Source organism: Pseudoliparis swirei, chromosome 24, assembly GCF_029220125.1.
Source record: "Pseudoliparis swirei isolate HS2019 ecotype Mariana Trench chromosome 24, NWPU_hadal_v1, whole genome shotgun sequence".
Classification (NCBI taxonomy): domain Eukaryota; kingdom Metazoa; phylum Chordata; class Actinopteri; order Perciformes; family Liparidae; genus Pseudoliparis; species Pseudoliparis swirei.
The window spans coordinates 10,960,320-10,985,151 of NC_079411.1; the positions used below are offsets into that span (position 1 = coordinate 10,960,320).

The window sequence follows — 24,832 nt, forward strand, 5'->3', positions numbered from 1 at the left end:
GGTAAATATCAGCGCAGCTAAACATGAGCATGTTATTAAAAAAATCAAGAACAAAACAAATTTCTGATAAATTGAACATATCCATATTTTCCATTTATTCAAACATGGTGTTTTGCATCATTGCCACAGTGCGAGAAAGTTAAATGTCCTAGTTATTATATAGCATGTGGAGGATCATAGCTTCAGCACCTATGCAATATTGTTCAGTACAAAATGAACTCTGCTATATTGGATAGCCAGGAGGTAATCACGTTATTTGTGTCCAGCACACCTATAAATAGGTTTGTTTTTGTATTAATGTTGTGCATTTGGTCATTTGAGATAAAACATTTGAGATTAAAAATCATTAGAAACATGACTACATTTAGTGAACACTTACATTTATTCTGAGTTTATAATGTATTAGTTATACATACCATATCTATCCCTTTGTACTCTGTCCTTTTTGATGCTTATAGACGGCAAGGTCAAAGTGATCTTTTTGGTTAAATGGAAAGCAATCTTCTTCTCATAGTAGGCACACTCATTTACAAAGACAGGGTAGAGGTCCTCTCCTTCATGCTCCACCGTCTCCCCAGAAAATGACTGGAACACAGGGTTGCCTGCATGGAGAAGCGTGTAGTCATTGTCCTAGAGAAAGACAGAATGCTCACAAAGGTTATTCATGATGCATCAGGAAAACTTTTGAATGCACCTATCACCTTTTTAAGTTGAAATGAAGTGCAAATGTGTCTGCAAACAGTTGATTCTTTACACATTGAGTCAAATAGAAGATAAGTTAGCATTAAGATAGAGTTGTGTTCTTGTTCACCTCTTGTTCAAGTGCAATAGTCGCTCTCTTTTAGCTCCGTTTTTTGTCTCTACCACAATGAGCTATAACTCTCTGTAAAGGTCCATCAAGCTTTAGGGAGCTTCAGACTCTGTTAGTAATTACCTGTACATTCATCACAATGAGTGACCCTTTCACATTGTCATTTGAATCTTTATAAAAACAATTATAGTTGTTTTATGGGAAGGCTTGTGTGTGCATGCATCTTTCCCAGATGTCCTAGTCCTCTATACCTGCAGCTCGGGGTGGATGGCAGCGGTAATGTCATTAGTTGTAGGATCCCTTGGGTAGTCTACACTCCTCACCGGTGTGAATGCTTCCACTTCACCTCCTTCAAAAACACTTCCTGTTGGCAAAGGGGCAGGCAATATAAGTAGAAACGCTGGTTTCCTCAAGGAGGTACTGAGGTAAATTCAAAGTTGTAGTCATATAAAAGAAAAATGTCATCTCTTAGTGGTATTTTGCCACACAGATAGTCGTCGCTTGGCCAGGCTTAGAGATATTTGCGTCATTTGTGCTGCACCCTCCTTGTATTTGGTGGAGAGACAGACATTTCAAAACATGTGCCAATAAAACATGGCTAGATACCACTAGGGATAAGTAATTAAATAAGCAACACTATTTGTTAAAATATTTTCTAACTCAGGGTTACAGTTTCAAAATAAGACTAAATATTGAAATTAATGACAAGCAGAGGATTTGTTTAAGCATAAGAACAAATCAAGACAACAGGGGATGAATAACAAGCCTTTGGGAATGAAAAGATTAAAAAGTTTCCTGATCTGACCGGCGGTGGGAGACTATTTTTATGTTTTGGAAGTCTGACCCTTGAAATACTGGAAGTTGTTTCGTACCAGAATTAAATTTCTGAAGCCATTCTATTAGGAGGTCCACTGCCTCTTTGACCATGTTGAAGATATCTGCTCTGAGCACGCCGTTGGGTTGCGGGCCGACTTCTATCGCTGCAGAGAACAAGAGAAGCAACTCCAGTACCTTACACTTTAATCAGTTCAATTAATCAGATGCAGAAAGAATAATTCACACTTACTGAAGCCATGTTTGCCCACTGACTCGAGGGAGTAAGCCTCAGAAGAGGTTGTTTCCAAAAGGATTGCTTTCACAGGCGCAGAGGTTATCTTCCTCTGAAAACCAGACGGGCGGACTATTTACAGCACTGCATGCTTCAATTAAACAATTATAAATATTGACTATTGAAATAATGGAATTTCAATTATTATTCTTGCATTCTTATTTCAAATGTGATATTTGTAATTCGAATAGTTAGAGACAGCCTTTATATTTGTTGCGAACTCCAAAGTTACTGTAAAATACTCTGTAATATAAAGATCGACATTGCTTGGACACTCTTTTTGATAACTAGGATAATTATTATGTGAAGTAAAATTAAGATAAACATTAATATACCTGCTGTACAATTATTAGATGACATTTTTTAAATCGAGTCTGCATGTCAAACTAAAAAAATGTCATCCCTAAAAATATTTTGTCTGGATGAAGTTCTTACCTGTAGGTATTTGTAAATATGCAGGGCGATCCAGTCGGAGGAGTACAAGATTAGACATATGCCCATGTTGGCGGTGGTGTTGTGGATGTCGCAGAGCAGATCAACAGCCTCTTGGCTTCCTTTTGGCCCAAGCTGAGTGTTCAGCTCACAGGCTCGCCTCAACTCGTAAGGTGTCGAGTCTGTTATGGGGGCACTGGAAGCCAGGTCATATCATTAGTTTCCTCATACATGCATACGGTTTTTCTAGTTTTCAAATGTACAGATTGTCTTTTAAACCCATGTTAAAGTTTTAGCACAACTTTTTTCAACTTACCTCAGCAAGTCATCTGTGAAACAGCGATTTAGATCTGTTTCCATGTATCTTCTGCAAGCATCCACTGCCCGTGGATTTGCCAGGACGGTAGTTATAGAAACCGATCCCTTCCGATCTAACTTCTGTTTCTGCAGCTCTCTCACCATGTACACCCCTGACATCTCATTTCCATGGGTGCCCCCACATATAGCAAGACGGGACAGTGGCGAGAAAGAGACTTGCTCCATCTGTTGACAGGACACAGTTGAGAATGTTAGATTTGTGGTCCTGTCTTACTTTATTCTAAACCTGACGGACCGCTCAGCAAGCCAGCTAGTTTAACTGGGGAGCTACACATTCATGGAGTCAGTGTATACATGAACCAGAGAAACGCGAGTAATGTGTTCCCGATATGGGCTGGTGAAATTAACCTTTGGCCTGGAACTGGGGTGAACAAACAGTGCAAAGGTATTGCTGGATGAGAGTCACTGTGTCAATTCATTTAATAAGTGACTGACCTAGTAACATTAAAGGAGATCCAAGTGGATTTGTTAACCTCTAGATAAATATGTTATGCAGATATAAATACAACTTGTTACTTCACATGATAATCACTGTCAGAAATGAAGATCCTTAATATGTTGCTCTTCAATCACTGCAGCCTAGTTTGTGTGAAGAAGTCCACTAACTTAATTTTGAAAACTGCTGCATACTCTCCTCCTACATTTACTACACTATATTCTCATAGTGTTTCACTGTTTTAGTTTAATTATTTTCCAATACGGTGGTTACATTTCATTTAATATTAATTTTGATATTTCACATTCAAATGAAGGGAATTGCAATAACAGTTTAAAACCTACAATATATTTAGTAATAATAAAATATAATTTCAATCAATCGTTGATTTTAGGGAGATAGACATATAATGAAAGTGTTCTCTTGCCAACAAGAGCCAACCCTCTTAATGTTTTCAATAGTTACTCCACTTCTGATAGTATCATGAGAGTTCATTGCTTTCCTAATGAGTGTGTTTGTCATTTGAGAGAGGGAACTCAAAGTTAAAGCAAAAGGAGGCCATGCTGGAACACAAACAACGATTGCCTTTTTGCTTAATAAATCATAAAATGGTAAATTATCTTGTGTTTAATGAGTTTATTATTATTATTTAAATAATAGAAAATCGAATGGAAGAATCCCATTGTCTTTTTGTTCAGTGTGATGTGAACTTATTGATAGCGATGGCCCCTGTATTTATGCCCTCCAGCAAAAACCAAAGGGGGGGGAGGGGGTTACACATCTGCTGTTCGAACTCATGCAGTGAGCTCAATGTCCTAGTCTGAGTCTTGCTTTAGTCAACTTAATTTTCAATAATAAATTATACACATGATTATTTAACATTTAGCACATAAATTGTTACTCCAACAAAATGGAGGGATGTTGTTGTCTACTTGCCAATACACTCACCTGTAGAACTGATAAGCCTAGATAATAATTAAACCGTTGGCTCTGCATTTTACCACATCAGCAGAAATAAATGCCTGCATATTGATGTTGAACAAGGTGGCCACACTTCATTTTAACATTCCCATTAAACATGTAAAAGGCTGTATATAAACATGTAATACCTACATACATATAGCTTACTTAAATTGAGTTGTCAGCAAATAAGTGTTTGTTTGTTTAGTGTCGCTGTGACCCTTTCTAAACCGACAGGTGGAGGCAGATAAGGACTGACAATATTGTAAAAACCTGTTGGAATAACATAAAACATCAAGTCATACTTGTTGACAAAGATGGTACTTCACTCAACACTGTAGGTGTCCTTTTTATGTCTGCTTACAACAATGATGTTATACATCATTTATATTTATACATATAATTAACAAAAATGTAACATGAGTGCACAAAGTTTATTAGTGATGATAATGTGCAGGAATTACTTTCTGTTGCGAAATTAAATTGTTCTATTCAAAATTCTCCTGCATGTGTGTTTTAGACAACACTAAATACAATAACAGTAAAACAGAAATTAAAAAAGAGAAATGCCTAATTCATACTCATTACAAAGTCCTGCAAAGTGGGCACAGTTGGAGAGAAGAAACATATTAGTGGGCAAAGCAATAAAAATACACAAGCAGAGGTGATCAAAGTAGTCTTTTTCACAAGCAGCTGACTATCTGCGGCCTGTGAATGTCTTCATGGGAGTGAAGTGCCGTTCCACATTGTCTAAGTCACATGATCAGCACAGAAAGAAAGCATGAATCATTTCCACCAACAAAAATGGAATTAGTGTATGCAAGAAACAACACGCTTGCACGTCTTACCTTTCTTTCAAAACCGAGGGCTTCGTTGCACCCACTGGATTTCAGTAACCTTTGAACTTGGAGAAAAGTCAGAGCCAGGACTCGAATGAATGCAAAGTAGAGCACACATGCAGATAGTTTCCCAGTAGGTCGTCCTTCTTCCTGGTTGTTCGTCTACTCTTTCCTACGGCCCTCCTCTTTTTGTTCTTCAGCTCAAATTTCAAGCAGTTTGACATTTTATGATGCAACAGGAACTTGCTCTTTGATATTTTCTACGAAACCAGCCAGAGCTTCTTTGAGTGCTATGTGGACTGGGTGCAACTTTGAGGTTCAATAACAACAACACAAACAGCAATCCTGCATGCTTCATTGTATTCATATCCTACCTCCAGCTGTTGGTTTTGGTCTACTATTATCATTACTTGTAATCACACAACACTGTTAATACTGTTTGTTCTGTAGATATCTTGTGTGTTCATACCCCTTTCTGTTTATTCCACACAATATTTATTCAATATTTTATTCTGTAAAATTCTCCCCACTTTACTACTTTTTGCACTTCTGGTTAGATGCTAAACTGCATATTGTTGTTTTTCTTTTTTGAGCAGTCAAGTCTGGTATATTTCATGACTTTAATTCATCTATTCAAAAAACTATTTACACTTCCATGCCTAGAAGCTAACCTGACAGAGACCAGTCTAGCATGGAGGTATCTGTTTCTATGGCAAGTCTCCTTTGGTCAGTCTTATTTAAACCTCCTGTAGTGGCCATTTGTCGTCCGTAATCAAACAAAAAGATAAATCAAACCGCCACTGATGCACCGTGGGTTTTGGTGTTGACGCATGCAAAAGAATGTACTGTCCATTTCCGCCTGTTAGTATTCTGATAATTTATTTCTTAAACCAACAAAAAAGAACAAACAAAATGTTGACATTTCCTCTCCGTGCTGTGGTAAAAAACCATTGGCCACCCTGGTGCATGCTGGTCCTGTGCCTATCCACCTCTACATATAGCCACAGGTGCCCAGTGTTACCCAATCAGTGAACCTACAACTAAATATATTAAACTAAATTACAACTATCCTAAGAAACAACTAACATATCAAAACATAACCTAAGTAAGCAATAAATAATCAATATTACTTTACAATACAACCTAAATACAAAAGTCAAATTAAATAGCTCCAACATTCCGGCCCCTAATTGTGCATACAATCACAATTAATTATATTCTTAAACGGAGCTATTCTTACAACCTACATTACAATGGCAAACTATGAAATTATGAATATTCTATGTCATACATTTAAACACATCTTCTTGATGAACCTACAAAAGAAGAAAGAGAGAAATTAGAGGTAGAGCAGATGGAGGTAGAGAAAGCATTAGTATGCTAAGCTGCTGCTTCCAATAGCAGACAGAGCTTCGTCACTGGTCTCTCCAGAACGCTGGTTCTTGTTTGAAGCCGCACAGTGCGCACCAGTCCCTTTGCATCTGGTCTTGCTTCCAACACTTTTGCCATCATCCAAGATCCTCTTGGAGCTGTGGCGTCCGCAATAAGAACTATGTCTCCAGTAGTGAGGCTTCTTCTTGGCCTTGTCCATTTTTGTCTTTCTTGCATCAATGGAAGGTACTCAGAGATCCATCTCTTCCAAAAAAGTTCAGCCATGAACTGAATCTGCTTCCACCTTTTCCTGATGTACAGATCATCTTTATCAAAAAGTCCTGGTGGCATGATTGGTTTTCCCTTTAAAAGTAGAATGTGGTTTGGTGTGAGAGCTTCGAGGTCATCTGGGTCGTCTGACACTCTTGTGATGGGTCTATCATTAAGTATTGCCTCAACCTCACAGAAGATGGTCTGGAGCCCTTCATCGTCCAGAGTTTGCTGTTTAAGAATTGAGGTGAGGACACTTTTCACTGAACGAATCAGGCGCTCCCAGATGCCGCCTTGATGGGAAGCTGCTGGAGTGTTAAAGTTCCATTTTATGTCCTCCTGGATCAAAGACCTTTGAATTTTGCCATGATTCACAGTAGCCAAACTTTCCTTCAGCTCGTAATCCTCTTGATGCTTCATCGGTTGGATTCTCCTTAGAACCCACGTATCTCCACTGATCCACATCAGCTGCTGCTCTGATAAAAGCGGTCCTGTTTGCCACAAACGTGTGGAATCGCAACTCCTTCGGAAGGATGTTATCAACTCGCACAGCAAGAACTGTGGCTGGGCAATCCGGTAGAGGCATTGTCATCTGCTTGAGTTGATCAGCAGGTACCATCTCAGCATATTCTTGGGTTATGTTGTTTAGAAACGTGATGTATTCGTCCTTAAACGGGCCATTCTTATCCATCTTTCTTTTCAGGCTTCGTAAGCGCTGTTCTGCAACACAGCGATTGTTAGACAAGACAGAATCTTTCTGTCTGAAAGGTAAGTCAATACAGTAATGCTCTCCAGTCAGTACTGTTGTGCTCTTCATTATGTTCATGAACTTGATTTCTTCTCTGGACATTTCAATCTGCTCCTCCGATGATCTCTCATTAAAGTCATGGTTATACTGTTTGACCAGCATTTCTTGCAGATGTTCCACAGAGATTCGATTGGCTGTTACAGCAAGGCAGCCACTCGTACTCGTACTGCTTCTCCCACGCAGTGGACCATGAATGACCCAACCCACTCTGGTTCTCACTGCATAGGGTTTATCAGCTCCCAAGGCTCCATCACTTTTGAAGCATCAGTTCCAATTAGTAGCTCAACATCTGCATCAATGTCATGGAGCTTAACCTCCTTGAGATAGGACCATTGATCCAGATCCTCTTGTCGTGGGACATTCAGTGTAGAGACAGGCATGGTCTTTTGAGTTAAAACATCAGGTAACTCAATGAAATCATTTGAACTCATGCCAGACATTTCAAGACCTGACACAATATGTGCATTCACAATCTTCTTTTGACCCATTGTTCTTAATAAAATACTTGTTATTTTACTAGTTGAGTTCAATTTTCTTGCCAAGTTCTCTGTACAGAATGTGCCTGAACTTCCTGGATCCAAAAAGGCATATGTCTGCACTGTTTTGTTGCCCCTCTGGCTCTTGACTTTGACTGCAACAATAGAAAAGATGGAATTATCTTCATCACCAGCCCCAATATGGCCACAGGTCTGAGACATAGCATTTGAAACACTTGGAGGGGTCTCAGACTGTTGGGGTTGCTGTGGGGCTGTTCCTCTATCCTGCCGCTCTATATGAAGGACTCCTGGGTGCTTTTGGTGACACATTGCAATCCAAGCGACTCCTGCAGTTTTGCTTATGTGGCCTACTTTCAGGCAACCAAAACAAATACCCTGTTCTTTGATAAAATTGATCTTCTCACGATGTCCTTTCCTTTTAAACTGTGGGCACTTATCCACTGTGTGACAACTTTGAAAACAAAACAGACAGTTGTGAGTAGAGAAAGTCTTGTTCTTGTTTTCGGTGTATGGAGTAATGACTCCTTCTTTTACTGCAGTAACATTGGTAGCAAAGCTGCTTCCCTTTTTCCTTTGTGTCAAGTGACCAATGTTAGAGGCTTTCAAGTTGGTGGATTGTGATTCCTGAATGTTTCCAAAAAGTGGGTCTGAGGCAATTCTGACCTGCTTCTCAATGAATCCAACAAGATCACTGAACAGTGCTCTCCGGCCACTTCGGTCCTGCAGATCACAAGCAACATTTCTCCACCTTTCCCTTAATTTGTAAGGGAGTTTCAAGATGATGCTCCTCATAATGGATGGTAAGTCCAGTTCCTTCATATGCATCATTTGCTCTGTTAGATTTGAGCATCCTCGAAGAAAGAGAGAATGATTTCAGTGCTTTGAGATCTTCACTTTTAACAGGTGTCCAGTTGAGAATGTTTTCCATATAGGCAGATGCAATTGTGTACTCGTTTCCAAAGTGTTCTGCTAGAAGACTTTTGGCTCTTTGGTATCCTTGTTCTGAAGGTAAATGTTGACAACTACACACCAGGTCTCTTGGCTGACCCCTGGTGTATTGTTCGAGAATGTGTAAACAGTCACTCCAATTAGTTGTCTTCTCCTCCACTGCATTCTCAAAAGCTCTGATGAAAGACCTGTATTGGAGAGGGTCTCCATCAAACACAGGAATATTTCTAACAGGAAGGACAGAGCACAGATTTTGTTGAACCAGCAGAGCGGCGATGTCATTTTGTCTTTGCATAACATTTACAATATCATTCTGATAGTTGTCAGTCAGAGTTTGAGTTTGCACACGTCCTGCTTGATTTTCATATACGGTTTGTGTGGCTGGCCTTACAACTTGTGGTTGGGTTATGGGATCAGAAAACACGTGACGTTGTTCATCCACGTTAACTGGAACAAAGGTGTTGGCACGGGCACTTAATTGAATGGCTTTTTGAGAAGTGTTCCTTTCAAAATAAGAGTTCATGCCATCAGAACGTTTTGAACCACACTGTGATGAATTCATTTCCAAGACATGAAGTTTTGCGTTTGTCACTGCCAATTCCGTCTCAAGCTCCAATTGCTCCTTTTCTTTCCTCAACCTTAATGTTTCTTTCCTCAAACGTTCCCTCAAACGTTCCTCTTGGTCCTCTATTAAATGTTTCTTTCCGAGCGCAGCAACCCGCTCCTTCAGGGCTGCCTGTTATGATTTGGAGTGTTTCCTGTTTTGTTTTGAAGTCCCTGTCTTGTTTCCTGTTTCCCTGTGCTTCGTTCCCTGTGCTTGTCTATTTCGTTCCTGATTGTTTCCACCTGTGTCTCCACCTGTGTCTCCACCTGTGTCTCGTTTCCCCAGTGTATTTAGCCTGTGTCCTTCTGCTTGTTCGGGTTCTGGTCGTTTTTGTTCCTGTCTGGTTCTTGTCCCTGTTCCTGTTGTTTCTCTCCTGTTGCCAGACTGTGGTTCTGCTCAGTGAACAATTAGAAAAAACCTTTTTATTTTGAAACTCTGCCTGCTGCGTTTGGGTCCAAACCTTGCTGCCACACGACACTGCCATGTCGGCTTTAGCTTCAACGCGTGCAGATGGTGTTGATGAACTTCGTGATAGTTGCGACTGTCTTCGCAGAGTTTACTTTTACGCTTGACACGTTAGACGCACTGTCTTCAGGGTTTATCTCATCTGCGACGCGCTGGTCGTTGACGTCATCCTGTGGCTGCTCATATGGTTGACCCATTTCTGACAGCCAGTCTTTTACTCTTTCCGTGAACTCATAAAACAGTCATTTTTTCTTCATGATTTTTATTTTGCCTTGCAACTTCATCTTGTGGTAAAGGCAAGTTCACAAACGATTCATGCATTTCATTTGCGTCTTGGTAAAACTTGATGAATTTAGCAAGCTCAGCAGTCACTGAATTGACATTTTCATTTGATGCCATCAACTCACGAATGTTTCCCAAACACTTTTTGGCTTCTTTACATTTTGTACTTCTCTTTTGCTGGCACATTTCCGTGTAATAGCCCAAGCCTTTAGAAGTTAATTTAATGTTCCTTCTTGCTGACAGCGATTCAACGTCACTCGCCTTATCGTCAGCCATTTTTAAAGTGTATTATCACTGCTTGTTGTACAGCAATCAAAATCCGCAATCGGACATAAATGCGGCTTAAAGGCAGCAAACACAGACGGGGTGCTCACTGGCCGATCCGCTTCATCACACAGACACTCACTGAAGTCGGCTTTTTAATCAATGTGGCCGCTGATAGTGGTGCGCGTATTGCGCAATGATCACATGCAGCGCGTCACTGCTGTCAGACTTCTTAAACTTTACGAAACATGGCTGTGTGGTGACTTTTAAACTCCATTCGTTTAGCCGTTGTCCTCTACAGCAGTCGCATCACATACCAGTTTCTCCGTCGATAATCCAACACGATCCAATGCAATCCATCCAGTCCAATACTGCGGGATCCTCTTCTTGCGTTCACAGGCAAGGTTTTTTACTTTGTGTAGTGGCCATTTGTCGTCCGTAATCAAACAATTAGATAAATCAAACCGCCACTGATGCACCGTGGGTTTTGGTGTTGACGCATGCAAAAGAAAGTACTGTCCATTTCCGCCTGTTAGTATTCTGATAATTTATTTCTTAAACCAACAAAAAAGAACAAACAAAATGTTGACATTTCCTCTCCGTGCTGTGGTAAAAAACCATTGGCCACCCTGGTGCATGCTGGTCCTGTGCCTATCCACCTCTACATATAGCCACAGGTGCCCAGTGTTACCCAATCAGTGAACCTACAACTAAATATATTAAACTAAATTACAACTATCCTAAGAAACAACTAACATATCAAAACATAACCTAAGTAAGCAATAAATAATCAATATTACTTTACAATACAACCTAAATACAAAAGTCAAATTAAATAGCTCCAACACCTCCTTTTTAAAACAGATTTTCCTGAAAATAGCCCTGAAATTAGCCTAGATTAAACTGTTAATCCATGTTTATGAAACACCCCTCTAACAATTCTAACAATGTATTTGTAGTCTATCAATTATGGGAGCTTTGAGGCAGGAGAGGATTCATTGTTTCGAAGTTGCTAACCTTGAACCTGATCATATATCTGAACAGTGCTGCAATCAAAAGGTGTTTGTATCACTGTGCTAATAGTTTTATTCTTTTGTCTCTCAGTGCGTTCTTTAACTTTAGCTATGTGCACAATAATCTTTTCAGGCCTCAACATATCTCAGTACATATTCATCTTTTATAATCTTTGTTTGCTTGTGACCCCTTTATATAAAGCAGTGCGTCTTCATGCTGTCCCTTGTCTCAGGCATCTTGAGTGCATGCGGCTGTAGCTCAGTGGGGTAATGGGGTCGTCCTGCAACCCGAAAGTCATTGGTTCGATCCCCGCTTTTCCCATTAGTTGCAAGTCGAAGTGTCCATGAGCAAGTCACTGAAACCCCAGTTGCTACCCAGGTGCATCACTGCAGCCCACTGCTCCGAATAACTCGGGATGGGTTAAATGCAGAGAATACATTGTGTTGCCTGTGTACCTGTACTCTGTGCAATGACAATAGATTGAATCCAATGCCTTACAACCTCTGTACATTTCAGTGTCATTTTAATAAATGTTCATGGATTTCAAAGGTAAAACTATCTGGTATTTCACAAAAAACACCCACACCAACGTGTATTTATATGCACAAACAAAATATATTTTTTTCCTTCTTTACATGAATTATCCTTTTAACCCTGAGATGTATCTTGTGACTGATTGAAAGGGTACTGAATGCTATTGGGAATTACTAACCTACTAAAAGTTAAAATATTGATTACCTCACATCTTTCAAATCATTCCCCTCCATATAACCCTTCGGTCTCTTCCATTTCTCCCACTCTCTAAAAGATAGTTCTAAACTCCACTTCGACATGTAATCCTGTCCGACCACTTGGTCATAAGCTGCTTTCTCTCACTCGTTCACTTTCACTTTATCTCTCTCTCTCCCTCTCTCCCTCTCTCTCCCTCTCTCCCTCACTTGAACACTTTCTCTCACGCTCTCTCTCTCTCTCTCTCTGCCATTATAGTTACAGTAAATCCAGTATCTCAAAGTCAAAGTCAAAGTCAGTTTTATTTGTCAATTTTCCATATGTGCAAACATACAGAAGATCGAAATTGCGTTTCTCTTCTGTCCAACATAAAGTGAATTGTGCAACATAGAGTGCAAAAATAGTAAAAAACATGTGAACATATAGACAACATAAAGTGCATAGACAACATAAAGTGCAAAAATAGTAAAAACATGTAAACATATAGACAACATAAATTGTGCTAGCAGCATTCAGACATGTGAGTCTGAGAGAGGACGGAGTGGGAGGATGGCGAGAGAGTTCAGCTTCCTGACAGCCTGGTGGATGAAGCTGTTGGACAGCCTGGTGGTGTGAGCCCGGAGGCTCCGGTATCACCTCCCAGAGGGCAGGAGGGTGTAGAGACCGTGTGAGGGTGGCAGGGTCACTCACAATCGAGGTCGCTTTGCGGGTGAGGCGGGTGTTGTATATGTCCTGCAGGGATGGGAGGGGGGGGAGTGAGGCACCCATGATCCTTCCAGCTGCCTTCACTATGCGCTGCAGGCGTTCCTGCTGTGGTCTGTGCAGCTTCCGCCCACACAGTGATGCAGTTGGTCAGGATGCTCTCGATGGTGCCGCGGTAGAAGGTGCACATGATGGATGGGGGCTCCTGCTTTCCTCAGTTTCCGGAGGAAGTAGAGGCGCCTCTGTGCTTTCTTTGCCAGAGATGTAGTGTTTGCTGTCCACGAGAGGTCCTCACTGATTTCCACCACCAGGAATTTGGTGCTGCTGACCTGCTCAATGTCTGCACCGTTGATGGTCAGTGGTGGGTGATGGGTGTGGCCTTTCCGGAAGTCAACAACGATCTCTTTGGTCTTGCTGTTGTTGAGCAGGAGGTTGTTGGCTCCGCACCACGTGGTCAGAAGGTTGACCTCCCTCCTGTAGAGGGTCTCGTCATCCTTGGTGATGAGACCTATCAATGTTGTGTCGCCTGCAAACTTGACCATGTGATTGGTGCTGTAGCTGGTTTTGCAGTCGTGAGTCAGCAAGGTGAAGAGCAGGGGACTGAGCACACAGCCCTGAGGGGCCCCTGTGCTGAGTGTGATGCTGCTCGAGGTGTTGTTGCCGACCCGTACTGCTTGTGGCCTCTCACTCAGGAAGTCCAGCAGCCAGTTACACAGCGAGGTGTTGAGCCCCAGCTGGTCAAGTTTGCAGATTAGTTGTTGTGGGATGATTGTGTTGAATGCTGAGCTAAAGTCTATGAACAGCATTCTTACATAGGAGTCTTTTTTGTCCAGGTGGGTGAGGGCTGGGTGGAGAGCAGAGCAGATTGCATCCTCCGTGGACCATTTGGCCCGGTATGCAAACTGGAAAGGGTCCAGAGTGGGGGGGAGAATGGATTTGATATGCGACATGACTAGTCGTTCAAAGCACTTCATGATTATGGGGGTCAGTGCCACTGGACGATAGTCGTTGAAGCAGGACGGAGTGGATTTCTTTGGCACAGGTATGATGGTGGTTACCTTGAAGCATGATGGAACAACAGCTTGTCTCAGAGAAGTATTAAAGACATCCGTGAAGACGTCCTTAAGCTCCTCTGCGCAGTCCTTCAGCACACGACTAGGGATGTTGTCTGGACCTGTTGCCTTGTGGGTGTTGATGGACGAGAGAGTCCTCTTCACGCTGGCAGCAGACAGGCACAGAACCTGATCATGGGGAGGGGGCGGAGTCTTGTGTGGACGAGTGCTGTTCTGTGCTTCAAACCGGGCAAAGAAGCTGTTGAGGTTGTTTAGCAGAGAGATGTTGCTGTCGCAGTTCTGTGGCGTGGGTTTATAGTCTGTGATGGTCTGAATGCCCGCCACAGGCTGCGTGTGTCTCTGCTGTCTTTAAAGTGCCGGGTTATCTTTTTGTGTAGGAAATTTTTGCTTTCCTGATGCCGTGGGACAGGTTGGCTCTCGCTGTTTTCAGGTCCGTTTCGTCCCCAGCTCTGAAGACCCTATTTCTAGTCCTCAGCAGCCGATGGACTTCCCGTTAGCCACGGCTTCTGGTTAGCCAGTGGTGATGGTCTTTACATGGGTCACATCATCAATGCACTTGCTAATGTAAGAAGTAACAGTGTCTGTGTACTCCCCAATGTCTGTGTGGTCGTTGTATGTGGCTGCCTGTTTAAACATTCCCCAGTCTGTTGAGTCAAAGCAGTCTTGGAGGCGCAGGAGGCCCCTCTGGCCACCCGTACCTGCTTCAGAACCGGTCTGGAGACTTTCACTCTGGGTCTGTATGCTGGCATTAGCATGACGGTGATGTGGTCAGAGAGACCTATGTGGGGGAGGGGGGAGGCCTTGTACGCTCCTTTGTGGGTTGTGTAGACCAGATCCAAAATGTTGTCTCCTCTTGTAGGGAAATCAACATGCTGGTGTAGTTTGGGAAGGACAGTCTTAAGGTTTGCATGGTTGAAATCTCCAGCAAAGATTGTGAAGCCGTCCGGGTAAGCCGTCTGTTGTTCACTGATGGCCTTGATACAGTTCACAAAGTGCCGCATTTCTATCACTGTTGTTGGAGGTCGGGGGGATGTAAACAGCGACTAGCAGAATCGCCGTGAATTCCCTCGGCAGATAAAAAGGACGGCACCTTACGATCATAAACTCCGCCAGTGGTGAGCAGTGTCTACATACCACGGCAGCGTCCCGGCACCATGCATCTCGGATGTAAACACATACCCCGCCGCCGCGAGTTTTCCCTCCATCAGCGAGGGCTCTGTCCGCTCGGTAGCATGTTAGCTGCTCCAGTCTCACAGCAGAGTCGGGGATGTTGTCGTTTAGCCATGTTTCCGTGAAGATAAGCACACAGCAGTTCCTCACGTCTCGCTGCTCCGTCTGCAGCAGTCTAATGTGGTCCATTTTATTGTCCAAGGATCGCACATTAGCCATGATAATGGATGGTATGGCTGGACGAGTTGGCCTAGCCGCTAGCCTAGCTCGGATACCTCCGCGCCTACCCTCTTCTGCTTCCTCTCACAACGCTTGCGCGCCTCCTTTCTGGCGCAGGAGTGGCAGTCGAGTGCGGTGTGGTCGGTGTGGTTGTAGGCGGCGAGTAATCCGTGCTCATGAGTGTTTCCGCTTGTTCAGCGTCCAGAGTGCCGTGTAGTTTGGTCCTGCCGATGGTTAACAGAACCTGGCGACTATATTTGGGTTCCGACGTAGACAGACGAGGCGAAGACGAACAATTTTTGGACGAACTTTTGCACAAACATTTAGAAACAGAACAAAACACCAAATGGTCAGGACAGAGAGGGGCCGCTGCGTCCGTGCGCGCCGCCATCTTAGGTATCTTTGAATTTCACATCAATTCATTGAATTTCAATTCATTTATTTATTTTTAACGCGTTGAAATCTGGCCTCTGATGGCTATCATGGTTCTCAAACTCTTTCTGTCACACCCCACTTTGGAGGAAGAAAAATGTGCTTGCCCCAACAAAATGGTCAATGCTGAATTATTATTGAAAAAAACTAAATTGCAATTGCAATTGTTTTTAAGTAAACCAGATTGGTCCATCAGACAAAAACTAATCAAATGTGCAATCACTTTGTTAGAACAATGGAAATAAAGTTATATCTGTGGAAAAAAATAACTAATATTTGGCAAAAAAGTCGCTTATTGTGGCTGCAATGAATATATTTTCAGGATAGTAGCCTAACAATAAAGTGCAAACAATTGGCAATAGCCTACAGAGTTTTATACTGCATACATTTTCAAAACAACAACGTGCAACCTGTGCAAAACACAATTAGTGCAGATGTGTGTGAACCATCACGTTTTATTAGTATTTCGGCGTTTCTCAATATGCGTACTTGTGCGTACTTTTCTCTACTTGTGTTCTCGTGGACTCGTGAAACGTCATCAGTCTCAGCCCGGGTACATGTTCCAATTCAAAATTCGCTTCTCGCAAAGCACGGTCAAAATGCCCGGATGTGACTTGATCCTCCCACTTTCCGGAGGATGCATCAGAGGAGATTTGTGCGTACTCTGGCCAGCATATATCCCAGAATGCATTTCACCAACAACCGGAAACAGTAGCGGAGGAGAAAATAAACTACTGACAGTTGACTTTTTATAAATAATACTGTTGTTGAGTCACGGAATGTAATTTTAGGATGTTCTGTTTATTTGACTGTAAAAAATAATTTACAGTGAATAATTAGAGTAAACTCAGGAGCAAGAACAGCTGATGTGGTGACGTCATCAAGTCAGCTGCTGTTCCAATCGCAGAAAGACCCTCCTCCCGTTGTCCCGTCCTCCCGTCCTCCGGAGTCTGGACTCCCAAGACCAGACTCCAAAAGAACACAAGTCTGTACTCGTGTACTTTGAATTGAGAACGCCGTGTGTGTTTGAGGTAGATTTTCCCCGTGAAGGGTTGTTTGGGAGTTTTTCCTGATCCGATGTGAGGTTGTGGGACAAGGATGTCTATATGTACAGATTGTAAAGCACTCTGAGACAAATTTGTAATTTGTGAAAATGGGCTATACAAATAAACTGAATTGAATTGAATCTGAGTACTTTTTCCACCACTGCTGCCAGCTGTTTAGTTGGATATTTTATTATTTCCGTTTAACCTTACATACAGCTTACCATAAGTGGTTGCATGACAGTTTGTGTGGCATTTGACAGGAAAACAGAGGAAATGTTTGCAGTTAAACAGCATGACAGCCCTTTTTATGGAATAATCACAATTTTAATTCCCCTGAAAAAAATGGAATTCAGATGTGCCAATGTACATCATTTTTCAAGTTTTTAAGGTGTTGGCTCTTATCTGACGTGACATAAAAAAAAAATCTTCGCTGACCTCGACAACTATTGTCGTTGAATGTGTTGCTACAGAAGCATCGACAGGAAAGATTGCATGTCATCCACATTCCTACACAGCTGATGCTGGTATTGAGGACATAACTTTCCCCACATTGCATTGACCGTATTAAACTCCTCTTGTCAGTCAATTTCTCGGTTTGCTTTACACATATTAAACTTCATCCTAGCTGTTACACACAGATCAGACGCTGCCTCCCATGTTATTAACTACTTAAATTATTCATATGAAATACAATTTTTTTTGTTTTTGATGCAGCTAATGATATTGTCATCTGTTACCTAATAGATTGTGACCTTTTTTAATATATGGGAACATGGTGTGTTTGGAAGAGGTTTGAACACTGACATTTGAGAAAGGGAGTGGTCCAAATGAGATGGCCTCTGGGTAATGAGGTCTTGCTGAGAGGAAACAGACTTTTTGACCTTCTTGTGGTCTTTTCCCATGCACAGTTCATATGTCTTTGTGTGTTTGTGTACTTCCATGTCCTAAGAATATTCTTTACAGTAAAGGATGCTAAACTATAAAGGCCAGAGCGACAATATGGAAATGAAACAACACATTATATGCAGCTCATGAACAAAATCAAAACAGGTACCCTTTGAGCAAATTGGCAGTTGTACCTGGTGGGAAAAAAAGATTGACAAGTGTCACGAGAGTCACCAAGACGGTTGTTTAATTAAATAAATTTGAGTTCCAGAATAAAATTATGATGCTTTGACAATATCTCCTTGTATCCATTACATTTGGTTTTGATGACAATGTCTGAATGTTTTTGGCAAATAGTAGTCATCTGTAGTTGTTTTGTTTTGAGTCACTTCAGGATTAATGTCTCTCGAGTGCAAAGTCGAATAAAGTGCACATTTAGACATCCAATTGTAATTTAAAAAAATGTAAATGATTTATATTTGTTGTGTTGTTTGAGTACATTGTATTTGATGATTTTGAGCCTGACAGTTTATGCTCAACTTATAATTAGAAAAACTGAATGGCCTTTACGTTTGACCTTATGGTTACATAATACAGATCAACCGACATAATATTTAGAGGCGTTGGTTTACAGCTATGATGTCACGGGAGTATTAGGGTGGACCCAATAGCACGACTCAGGAGACAGAACTGGAAATAATGATCTTTACTCCAAGTACCGGCAGCAACAAAACAGGCAGGAACAGATAAATACAATTTGTAACGCTGGAGGGCTTGGTCAGGAAGAACACAAAACAATCTGGCAGAGGACAAGTGCAAGTGAGGGGACCTAAGAAAACAGGGACTAATGAGGGAAATCAAATTCATGATTTGGAGAGAAACTGATAATGAGCTGGAAGAAATGACCACAATAAAGACCTGTTGATCAGATTTAGATAGCTGGAGGAGGTTAAATTCATTTATTGTAACTTGTTTGGAGAAACTTTGTAATAATATTTGAAATTTGCAGTGTTGGAATGTAGCTATTTGAACTGTATGTAAGTACAAATAATTGTATAGCTTATTTAGCTTATGAAATTCGTTGTACAATAGTCTTCTAAACAATAAAACGGGAACAATGAATTGATTAGTCAGTTGATAGAAAATGATTTGCAAATATAAGAATTGGAGGATTTGCTGCTTTCCCACTTTTCCACTTTAGGCTCTGCATATAATAATGATGGCATTTATTACTTTTTTTCATCAATCAAGAAATTGGTTAATCAAGAAAATAATCTGCAGATTAATCCGTATTGAAAACATTCATTCATTTCAGTCAGATACAAATACATCGCATTAGTATACCTGTACATGAATGTACATCAGTTATTACATATTTGAAAATCCCTCTACGTCACACTTTTAAGTATATACTGTACATATCCTGAATATACTTGGCATTTTCTAGAGAGAGAGAGAGAGAGAGAGAGAGAGAGAGAGAGAGAGAGAGAGAGAGAGAGAGAGAGAGATGTTGCTCTTGCTCCTGCACTAAAGCTGTGTGAGTGATAGGACATCTCTCTCTCTCTCTCTCTCTCTCTCTCTCTCTGGTCACATATTAAAACTCTTTCTGCTATGCTGCGCATCAGAGTCTCCAAAGTCCTTTCCATCGCTGACAGCAGCAGACTAAAGCAGATCAGACTGGGGACACTTGAGGAATGGCCTCTGAACGGGATGAATCCAACACAACCAGAAACCTGACCAACCAGTTCGTGCAGCCGGCGTGGCGCATCGCGCTGTGGTCGGTGGCTTACATCGCGGTGCTGGCAGTGGCAGTTTTTGGAAACTTGATTGTGATTTGGATTATCTTGGCGCACAAGCGGATGAGAACGGTCACCAACTACTTCCTGCTGAACTTGGCTTTCTCCGATGTTTCGATGGCTGCGTTCAACACGCTCATCAACTTCATCTACGCTGCTCACGGAGAGTGGTACTTCGGGGAGGTGTACTGCAGGTTTCACAACTTCTTCCCGGTCACTGCGGTGTTCGCCAGCATCTACTCCATGACCGCCATAGCCATCGACAGGTAGGCTATGATAAACACAAGATCATATTGCACGCATGGAGTGCTATTCGATATATTTATTTCGCGTTATTGATAATTTATTTCTGGTTTTTTTTGTCAATCAAGTCAAGTCAAAAGCAGCTGAAAGTAAATGATGATGATAGGCAATAGGCAATATATTTGTGTCTGCGTGCCTCAAGATTAATTTTTTTACAAATTGAGACATTTTGCAATTTAATTTTTACAGTAATGTGTTATAAATTAACGCCAGCATTTGGATCAGTTTACTTTTACTTATCAGATATAACCCGTTACTATAAATGTAAGCCATTTTTCAATAGTTGCAGTGCTCTGAATGAAAATAGGGGTCGAGAACTCTAAGGATCAATTGCACATATACAGTACATGTGATGATCATAATCCACTATTCCATAGAGAAAACAAATGTTTCTCATACATTTTCTGTAAAAATAAAAAAGAGGGACAACTTTATATAAAGGCTTAAAAAAAATACTGGCAAATACTGATGTAACTTTCTAACACTGAGAAAGAAAAGTGACATTCATTATAAGATGCACTTTTTACCAAAGAAATACATGTGTGGGAAATCAGTGAACAATGCCGTAAAGTGTATACACTGTTTCTATTCATTCAGTTTGTGTGCCTGTTTTGGATGCAAATATAGGCGTATTTGCATCTAGATAAGGTTTTGACACAAATATAAAAGTTCCAATTATTCTTTCACAATTTTCATGAAAGGATCAATATGGCGGATAACTGTCAAATATGATTATGTTTAGCTGGAAGTCTACCTATCAGTTTTTATTTGAGCCAGCCTTTGTTGATACACCGCTGTGATCGAGTATAAGTAAAGTGAGTATAAGTAAAAGAGAAGACCAACTTCTATAGGGTAAATGTTACAGATTTATTAACAAAAACAAATGTTAAAGATGGTTCCCTTTAGACATAATGAAGACATGGAAAAATTAAAATAAATAAAATCTTAACCTTGACGCTTCAAAACAATGATGGCCAATAGAGGTACCTTAATTAATACCTTAATTGGTTTTTAAAAGTGCTGAGGCATTTTCTTGACAGCTGAACACGTCTTTAGACAGATATTAATCTAAACTATATAGTGAGTGAGTCACAGTAACCTGCTCTGCAAAATGCCAGATGTGGTCATGTTTGCTTTAAGTTCAACATACTGAAACTGTTATGTTTTGTGTTTGGATCTATACCGAAAAAGTTATTTTGTTGTTGTGACCTCTGACCTCTAGGTACATGGCCATCATCCACCCGTTGAAGCCTCGTCTGTCTGCGAAGGCCACCACAGGAGTTATTGTCTGTATCTGGAGTCTGGCCGTGGTTCTGGCCTTCCCTCTCTGTTACTTCTCCACCACCCGTACTCTACCCCGCAGGACCCTGTGCTACGTGGCCTGGCCCCGCATGGCCGACGACTCCTTCATGTGAGAACACTGATGACCCTTTCTTTCTTTTGCCAAGCTTCATTGACATTGTCATGGCAAATCTGGGCTGTATTTCTGCATCATCAAGTTGTCTTTAACTTCAGATTTAAAATATTTTCTGGTGGTGTGTTTTTCCACTTCCACAGGTATCATATCATAGTCACAGTTCTGGTCTACGTACTGCCCCTAGTGGTGATGGGCATCACTTACACTATTGTGGGGGTCACTCTCTGGGGAGGGAAGATCCCAGGAGACTCATCTGATAACTATCATGGACAACTCAGGGCCAAACGCAAGGTAAACACCACATTTATTTCATGCATTTTGACAATTGATTTAGTTTCCATGTGCGTTTGGAGGGGAAACAAACAGGCATATCTGTAAACAGATTATACATGTTAATAAGGTGTTTTCCTGAAATGTAGAAGTTAAGACTATTCGTCAAATAGAGCAGAGCAGATTACTTCAGTGCGGTGAAGCTATATCATACTTCACTATCTAAAAAAAGGCAAGCAAAGAAAGCGTACCTTCGAACAATTACACTTATACTGTCATGTGTTTAAATAGACCTCTGAAGAGATAATTTAACTTTAAGGCAATTGTAACTGCAACCTAGAAGAAGAGACAGAGGTTCATCAGCCGGACTGTGCACTGAGCTTTGCAGCAGTTACTGTGAGGGTTGGGTTAAACAGGGATTAAGGTCATCACAGCTGTCATGACGAGCGACGATCGAGTCAGCCCCTGGATTAACGCTAAATACTACAGCAATTTATTGATAAACCTCACAAATATTGCAAGTTAACACCCTGGATTATTAAAATAGACAGCTGAAAGAAGAAAGGCTGCAGAAAGATTTAGTTTAAAAAATATACATTGCAAATATTGCAACTTTTTTTAACAATGGCACATTTACACTACTAATAAATTGAGCAACAATGTAACACAAAAACTACATTGGCATTTACATTTATAATAATGTTTGGCACAACAAACACACACACATTCAGTCTACAGAAATAGAGGCTGCGACAGGTGCAGGTTTGCCATTCACAATCTTTTCAAGGGCTTTATTGAAAAGAAAATTTATTAGGGGCTCAGATTGTTGGCAAAATTGGGCCACGAGAGATAAAAGAGATTTATCCACATCAGGAAACAAAGGTTACTAGACAATGACAGGACTATATCAGGCTTGATTGAAAGGCCCACTCTGACAAGATACCATTTGCGCTGGAGATAAGAGGAAGTTGCTCTCATCTCCATCCTGCAGATGAGCCTCTGCTGTTGGTATAATAGCCCCCTGCTCCTTTTAACCCCCCACCGCTCTGCATCGGGCTGCAACACACTGATGAGTTCTGTGCTGCTCTTTCATCTGTCCTACCTGGAACCTGCTGGGTCTCATACTCGCTACTTCAGAGACACTTGCATGAAAAGAGCTGCCATGGCTTTGAATATTCAAAATCACAGTGAAATGGAATTTAGAGTTTGGTTTCCTTAATTTGACATTCTTCCAGTTGAAGAGCACTGACACCGCAGAGGTTTAAAAAAAATACATATTTTTAACTGGAAATATTGCCAATGCATCAAATGAGTGTTGTGAAAGGTATTTCATAGTGACAAACCCACAAATAATTATCCCCTGGTTATGCAGGTCCTCTCACTTTTATGGAGTCTTTCAGCTCACTGTTGTGGTTTTACACCCCTTATATCTTCTGTTTTAGATCAGATTACATCCACACTAAACCAGGTAAACTTGTTAACGTTTACATTTCTCTTTGCTTCTACCCACAGTCTTGACTACAACACTGTTTTTCTTGCTTTCTTTACATTTCAAAATCATCCATTTAAATATCACATTTTTAAATTGCTGGCCTGATTGTGGAATATGCCTACTACCAACTATTCATACACTCTGTCATATTCATTGATTGTGTTCTTACTGTGTTTTAATTGGTGTATAATGATTCCGTCTGTACACATGGCATCTATTGCACCTGTCCATCCTGGAGAGGGATCCTCCTCTGTTGCTCTCCTGAAGGTTTCTTCCCTTTTCTCCCCGCGAAGGGTTGTTTGGGAGTTTTTCCTGATCCGATGTGAGGTTCTGGGACTGGGATGTCTATATGTACAGATTGTAAAGCACTGAGACAAATTTGTAATTTGTGAAAATGGACTATACAAATAAACTGAATTAAATTGAATTGAATTGTCTACGAAGTGGACGAGATGATGTGTTTTCATCTTGTGAGCTCCTATTACATTTTTCGTGTTAATACTGTTAGTATTTATCTCCTTTGTCTTGCAGGTGGTGAAGATGATGATCATCGTAGTGGTGACCTTTGCCCTCTGCTGGCTGCCCTATCACGTCTACTTCATTGTGACGGGTCTCAACAAGCGTCTGAGCAAGTGGAAGTACATCCAGCAGGTCTACCTGTCAGTGCTGTGGCTGGCAATGAGCTCCACCATGTACAACCCCATCATCTACTGCTGCCTTAACAGCAGGTGGGCTATGAATAAGTCTCCCCACAATCCCAAAAAACACACATGTGTAAATACTGTATTTGTATACAGCAGCATGTTTACATGTCAGGGGTTCATTTTGCTGCAGGTTCCGGGCAGGCTTCAAGCAGGTTTTCCGCTGGTGTCCATTTGTCCAGGTCTCAAGCTACGACGAGCTGGAGCTCCGAAACACAAGACTTCGACCGGGTCGCCAGAGCAGCATGTGTACCCTCTCTCGGGTCGACACCAGCATCCTCAGCAAAGACAAGAGCATTCATTTCCATGGACACAGGTCAAGACTAAATTCTGAGCCCAACAATTAGTTAGTTAGTTGTCTCCACTGGACACAATCCAGTTTTCAAACTGCGGTCTGCCTCCCTGATGATCCGGCCTGTTTATCAACAGCTGCAGCAGTGGCTGTGGCACACAAACTCATGGAGGCAATTAAGGTACAATAAACTAATCTCAACACATCATGTCAGATTGAGTATAACTAACACTTTCCAAGGATATTATTATCTCAGATGTTCATCGCTAAAAGTCATAGTTAAGACTTTACTTTTAACTGCAGAACTTGACTGAGAATCATCATGTTTTTAAGTTGTATTCAATATCAAAGTAATCTGGTGATAGTTGTACATTCACGTGAGAACATACAAATTAAAAAAAGGAACTGCTTAAAGCTAATTCTGCATTATGCCAAATTAAGCTGTCCCACATGTCTTTATAATGATATATATATATATTTATATATATATATTGCCTATTATACAAATCTACAAATACTTTGTCATCATCATTTACTTTCAGCTGCTTTTGACGACTTGACTGATTTAGTGTGCTCATGTTAGACATATATTCATGTCATCAGACAATTAATCGGAGGATTTCATCAACAATACCTGCAGCATCCGTATTACAGCTGCTCTCCCAGCATTAATGCCCTTAAATCTATAATAATTAAGTTACCGTGATTCTGGTTGGGTGTAAATTCGTGTTTGATGCTGTAATTTGTTAGTTTGAGAAAGTATTTGCGAATTCAAAACTTGTTGGGGACTGTATAGAGTTACTGTTTATTCTAAGTAT

The 24,832-nt window shown here is 41.1% G+C and overlaps 2 protein-coding genes across 2 annotated transcripts; one reads left to right on the plus strand and one right to left on the minus strand.

Annotated features, from left to right (window-relative positions):
• Positions 1-363: 363 nt before the first annotated feature.
• Positions 364-5,088, minus strand: LOC130189671 (N-acyl-aromatic-L-amino acid amidohydrolase (carboxylate-forming) B-like). The gene is made up of 7 exons (XM_056408592.1): positions 4,974-5,088; positions 2,668-2,894; positions 2,355-2,547; positions 1,878-1,971; positions 1,684-1,791; positions 1,063-1,175; positions 364-630 (listed from the first exon to the last, which is right to left on the minus strand). The coding sequence occupies exons 2-7, from the start codon at positions 2,892-2,894 to the stop codon at positions 403-405; spliced, it is 963 nt and encodes a 320-aa protein (XP_056264567.1). The 5' UTR covers positions 4,974-5,088; the 3' UTR covers positions 364-402.
• A 14,299-nt stretch (positions 5,089-19,387) lies between these two features.
• tacr3l (tachykinin receptor 3-like) lies at positions 19,388-24,824 on the plus strand. The gene is made up of 5 exons (XM_056408591.1): positions 19,388-19,805; positions 21,065-21,253; positions 21,400-21,550; positions 23,553-23,749; positions 23,856-24,824. Exons 1-5 carry the CDS (start codon positions 19,438-19,440, stop codon positions 24,067-24,069), a joined length of 1,119 nt encoding a protein of 372 aa, XP_056264566.1. The 5' UTR covers positions 19,388-19,437; the 3' UTR covers positions 24,070-24,824.
• Positions 24,825-24,832: the final 8 nt, after the last annotated feature.